This window comes from Ornithodoros turicata, chromosome 2, assembly GCF_037126465.1.
Source record: "Ornithodoros turicata isolate Travis chromosome 2, ASM3712646v1, whole genome shotgun sequence".
Classification (NCBI taxonomy): Eukaryota; Metazoa; Arthropoda; class Arachnida; order Ixodida; family Argasidae; genus Ornithodoros; species Ornithodoros turicata.
Window position 1 is genome coordinate 72516779 of NC_088202.1, and position 5500 is coordinate 72522278.

Consider the following 5500-nt stretch of genomic DNA (forward strand, 5'->3'; position numbering starts at 1 on the left):
AGTATTCTGTGTCAAAGGGATAGTGTTGTGATTTTGCAGTTTTCACGACCAAACCATCCTGTGTACCTGTCTACGGTGCACACATTGAATACTGTCCACAAACACCTGAAAGAAAAATGAAAGTTTCACCTCAGTGAAAGGGAATGAACATACACATTGTCAGAGAACACCTACTGCATCACACATCAGGAAGGCGAAAGCCTTTGTACAGTTCGGAAGGAAAATTGTCCCTTATGGCATGTACAGCACATGCTGGGAGGACCTTCCTGCAGTGTTTTCCTAACGGTCCCCAGAGCCACCTGGTCAACTGCCTGTAGGCGACGTACCTAAACTTCCTGCATGTTCCATAGGCAGGTATAAATTATGACATGTAAGTTTCTGATAACAGAAACTGAACGCGCACGTGAATGAACTCACTTGTTTACTTCGCTGTTCCGGATAACGGCGTAGTCGTCGCTTTCTCTCACATAGCAGTAGGACACCTGGAGCACCTCAGTGTCCAGGCACAGTATCTCAAAATACTCATTTCTTGTTATGCAACCGCTGCGTTGCTTCTGTACCGCCTCGTTCACTTCGCGGCAACAAAGGCATTCCTCTGCTGTCGGCATCGGTACACATTTGCCGCAAGTACACCTGAACATGAAGAAGCAATACCGAATTTCCACTGTGACCCTCTCAACGGTTTCATTGCACATGTAACTAACCAAAGACTGTTCCCAACGCGGTCAGGCGACGGCGATGGAGGCAATTCGTCCTCCGTCGACGACTCCGCGGATGGCATCGTGTCGTGTTGACTCTCCGGCGTGCTGTCATACGAACAGAAGTTTTGCCGGCGTGACCGTTCGAGTATCCGAAGCTCGAGGGCACTCAGGTTTGGTAAGCTGGACATCGCAGGGCGCGTCTCCCAAAACACTTTCGGTTTTGCCGCAAACCCGGACGCGGATGACTAAGCCGAAAGTAGCCACAGGCTAGCTAGCCGACACGAGCCGACCCAGTGTTGTTGCGAGGGAGTACTCAGCCTTTCGTTCGAATGCAATCTTTGAAATTCGATTACTCAAAGAAAACAGCGATTCCAAAAGAAATATTTCGGAACTGAGATGTGCAGTTCCTAAACTTTCAAAAGATCATAAGGTTTCCCTGGGTTAGAATTCACTTTACAGTTCCTTTACCCTCTTCTTTCCTTATTTTTTTGGGAAATTGCGTATCTGGCCGTCTGGTACAATAGGCTGGTGCCACGCTTGGCCTTGCTTGTCAATAGCCCGACCCCTTCGTCAGAAAACGACTCCTATAATTGCCTGGTGAATCCCCAGGGGATTAGGTACAGGAGAATCACAGCATTTATCTCGTTGGTCACCAAAGCAATGTTGTTGAGAGGAGATTTTCAGCATACAAGCTGATGTTTACAGAGAGATGTCAAAGTTTCAGCCCCGAAAACTTGAAGCAGTATAGAATGGAATCGAATAGAAATAGAAAGAAAAAATGGAACTGTTGCGACCAGATGTGGAGCAGTATATCGCGGTCTACTGTCGCCAGAACTACAAGTACTTGATGGTGGTGCAATCATTCGTTCTTCTAGTCATTGTTGATGTTGTAAATGTAGGGTGTATCCTGAAGTTCCGTACAACACGCATAAAAATAAACCATGCGCATATTTCTGCACTTTTTGCCGCATTTGCTGCATGTTTAACGCTTGCTTTGTCGCTTTAACTGCATGTTTTATGCATGTTTCGTCGTTTTTTGCTGCATGTTTACTTGCATGTTTTCCCATTTTTTGCTGCACGATTAAATGCATATTTAGTAGGTTTTTAGTGCATATAATTCCGCGGTCTGATCATAAGTGATACATACCCAAAAGTGACAGATAATAACAGAAGAAACAATGCGAGACTAAAACAGAAGTTTGACATACTCCAAAAGACATGTAGAACGACACAGAAAAAGAATTACAGGACTGTTGCGATTGTGCAACGCGAATTTCAGCGGTAGCTGTTGTGCTTGGATGTTGACCCTTTTAGTGTTGATATATGCGCAACTACTTTAGAGTGACAAGTACTGCCTTGTGATCTGTGCAGTGATTGGTGATCTGTATAGGTGGGATTAGCTGGACAAAAACATTACTAAAATTGGGACAGCAAACGCTGAAAAATCGGGACACTTTCTGGGACAACGTAGCCATCTCTGAGCATGTCAAAACTGCTTTTATTAGCTTTAGATTATTTGCCTGATTATAACTTGTTTTGCCTCACTGAATCCGACAGTCAACAGACAGAAGAAGGAGACAGAGAAGAAGAAGAAGAGAGAAGAAGCGGAGGGTTTTGTGATACAGCCACAGCGATTTCCTGAGACCTTCCCGTTAACAGCACCCGCTGTAAAATATATAATCTCATATATAACACACAAATGCGGCAATATAACATGCAAATACAGTTTGTATGTTAATATATAACATACAAACTTCGTTTTACAAGTCCAATATCAATTCTTAGGGCTCAGGTGCTACTTCTTCGTCTTCTTCGAGTTCCTGGTTTCACAATGGCACAACAGATGGCTGTATTATTGCACAGTGTCGTTTGACGTTCTTAGGAATATGCCACAATTTGCGAAATTAGGCTCTGCCTCTTGCATATGGAGATATAGGGGCGGAAACGGTATGTATCAGATATATAACGTCATGAAATAAAGGATTCACGGCGGCCCTTGTTGTGGTTGCCGAAAAAAATTATTCGGTTGCTGAAAAGCAACTGTTACGAGAAAATTTGTTACGGCTCTACACACATATATTCCGCACTAGAAACGTAACTCAAGCTACTCGCAAACTGGACAAGTAGGAGCCTCTCTGCACGGGATCATGTCCATCAAAAGTCACGAAACGTCTCGATGCTTTGGAAAAAAAAATAAATAAAGAGAGAGATAGAAAAAAAATGAAGGGACGGCTTGCAATTGTAACGCGATTTTCAGCGTCAGCTGTGTATGAATCAATACTTAATGGTTTTTGAGGCTGAAATGGCTCATAGTAATCATGCAATGTCTATCGACCAATCCGTTCGTGAATGTCACCCCCTCGCATAATATACGCTGTCTCGCCACCAGTAATGAACAAAGTATTTGAAAATTGTACTAGATGTAAAGTACCAAGCACCTCTCACCTCTTGTACTTTAAGTACACCACAAATTACCATGCTACAAATGTACTTAAAGTAAAGTTCAAAGTCCTTCTCAAAGTACGTTGAAGTACTCATCAAATACATTACAAATTTAGATCGTATCGGTGGACGTTTCAACACTTGGTGTGATAAAACGTAAAGTAATTATGTTTCGACTATTATCGTTAGAAAGCTTTTAGCTAGCACTTGTGCCAAGAGCTAGTTAGCAAACTTGGATAGTTTACAGCTGACTCATTAACATGAACCGAAATAAATGATTTTGCGACCAAGTTTTGCGTTTGTATTGCCAATAGGGTACTTGAGTACTTAAAAACTTGAGTAAGCTGAAAGTATTGATGCCGCCGAAATGAGTGAGTCTAACAGCGGCAAGCCGATCTCGTTACCACCACCACCACAGAGGAAAAGTACCTAAAGTATACAGTACAAAGCACACAAATTAAAATGTACTTTAAGGAAAGTACAGGAACTGAGAAACGTACTTAACCTGTTACTTGCGTTGATAATGATGATGATGATGTTTATTCAAGTTTTAATGGTGCACGGAGAGCTGGGGTCGTACTTGAGTACTTGGCACTTCAACTTGAAGTACCAAGTACTGAGGTACTACCTTAAGTTACCAATCCGGTCTCGCCGCTCTTTCCGGTCTCTCGTGTCTAGTGTGCACACTGGGTGTGATGGATGAACCCATTCTTTTCTCAAATGTGTTATCCGACGAGTTAAATAGATTTGTACTGCTGGTTGGATTACACTCTACGGGGGGTCACGTGACGTGCATTTTAAGCTCACGTTGTAAAATGCCACCCACCGTCCAGATTTCGAACGCCGCTCAAGCTGAGATTCGCTCCGAGATCGACCGGTGTCGGCGCGCTGCGGAGAAACGCTGAACTACCGTAGTGTGGATAGCTTCCTCGCGTAGTCTGCTTTTACACGTTTATTCCGCGTTCAGTGTAGTAGGTGGAGCATTGGGGAACCGACCAGTATCGTACCGTCGTGGCACAAGTGATCTTCTGGTGAATATACACTAGAATTACTGAAAAGAACCATCAACTCCGAAGATCGGCCGGCGTGTTATCCACACTAGGAAGGTGACGGTGTCACCCCCTATATAGGTCGATCTCGTAGCGAATAGGCGCATGAATTTTTCATGCGTGATAGAGGAATAAATTTTCCATTGTTCGACGTGAAGGTCGCGCTTGTGGACAGCTTGACGACCTATATTTTGTGGATGTTACATAAAGCGGCGTGCCATTCACAAAAAAGCGTAGCACATCACTGGCTGTGGACGAGGCCAGAGCCAGGGGCATTTCCAATCTACGCACCAAGTGTCATCTGCATACCAAGAAGCGAGCGAGAAATTATAGTTCACCGTGCGTATTGGGAATTTTCGTTATACGATGAGCCTCGAACGCTTGGATTACACGCTGGGGGGTCAAGTAGCGCGCGTTTTCTGTGGACGCCGAACACGCGATCTCGGGTAAATGTAAGACCAACCCTGTGGATGATTATTGCATCGTTAAAGCACGGTCAGAAGCTCACGCCAACCCGGTCCCTCTCTGATGATCTTGTCAACAGCACAAAGAACGCAACATCTGGCTGCCACTATACAAAGCCAACGTCACTTCTGTTACTTTACTTTCATCTAGCTGAATGTGACCTTTGTTGCGACAGCAGCTATGATCTACGGATAATGTAAAACACGCGACGGGTGAGCACACACTTTCAATTCTGGGTTCGCGTTCTTGTCGCCATTTCCTTCCCACTCAGGGAAGTAGAGTGTTCGCTTTCGACATCATACATCATTCCCGTAACCGCCACATGCTTTTTCCCACTCGACCACCGAGTTGGTGGATAAGACTCAACGTGCAGTCTAACTGGGGAAACACGACGAAAAGTAACCCCGAGACAGAGGAACTTCCTTTTATACCTTTTAAACTCTGTTGGTTTAAAAGTCCTGGGTAAGAATGAACCCTTTAGTATGCTCGAGAATTTGTTGTGGTTGTCTGCGTGTCCCCCTGTCTCGAGGTTACTTTTCGTAACCTATAGTAAGCTAAGTAAGCTAAATTATCCTTTTGCCATCTTCTTAGCTCTTCTACCCTGGTGATGCTTTTCAAGCTGCGAGCTACATATTGCTTGCGAAGAAGCAATATGAAGGTATTATGTAGGAACCGCGAGGAACAGACTCAACACAAGATGCATAGGCCCCTCACTACTTGACAACGTTTTACTTGTAACTATGCGTCGGAGATCGTGTATGTTTTCTCTTCTTAGGAAGGACGGCGCAAGCTCTTGAGGCAAGCGAAGGGACCGGATGCCCTCAATTAATCCATCCAAACGCC

At 44.3% G+C, this 5500-nt stretch overlaps 1 protein-coding gene and 1 long non-coding RNA gene across 2 annotated transcripts in view; both read right to left on the reverse strand.

Moving 5' to 3' along the window:
- LOC135385561 (uncharacterized) overlaps positions 1 to 5500 on the reverse strand; it is a 390670-nt gene that overhangs the window by 108927 nt on the left and 276243 nt on the right. The gene's annotated exons all lie outside the window — the stretch shown is intronic.
- On the reverse strand, positions 179 to 980 carry LOC135386426 (P2X purinoceptor 7-like). Its single transcript, XM_064616338.1, has 3 exons — positions 705 to 980; positions 418 to 633; positions 179 to 335 (listed from the first exon to the last, which is right to left on the reverse strand). Exons 1-3 carry the CDS (start codon positions 887 to 889, stop codon positions 179 to 181), a joined length of 558 nt encoding a protein of 185 aa, XP_064472408.1. The 5' UTR covers positions 890 to 980.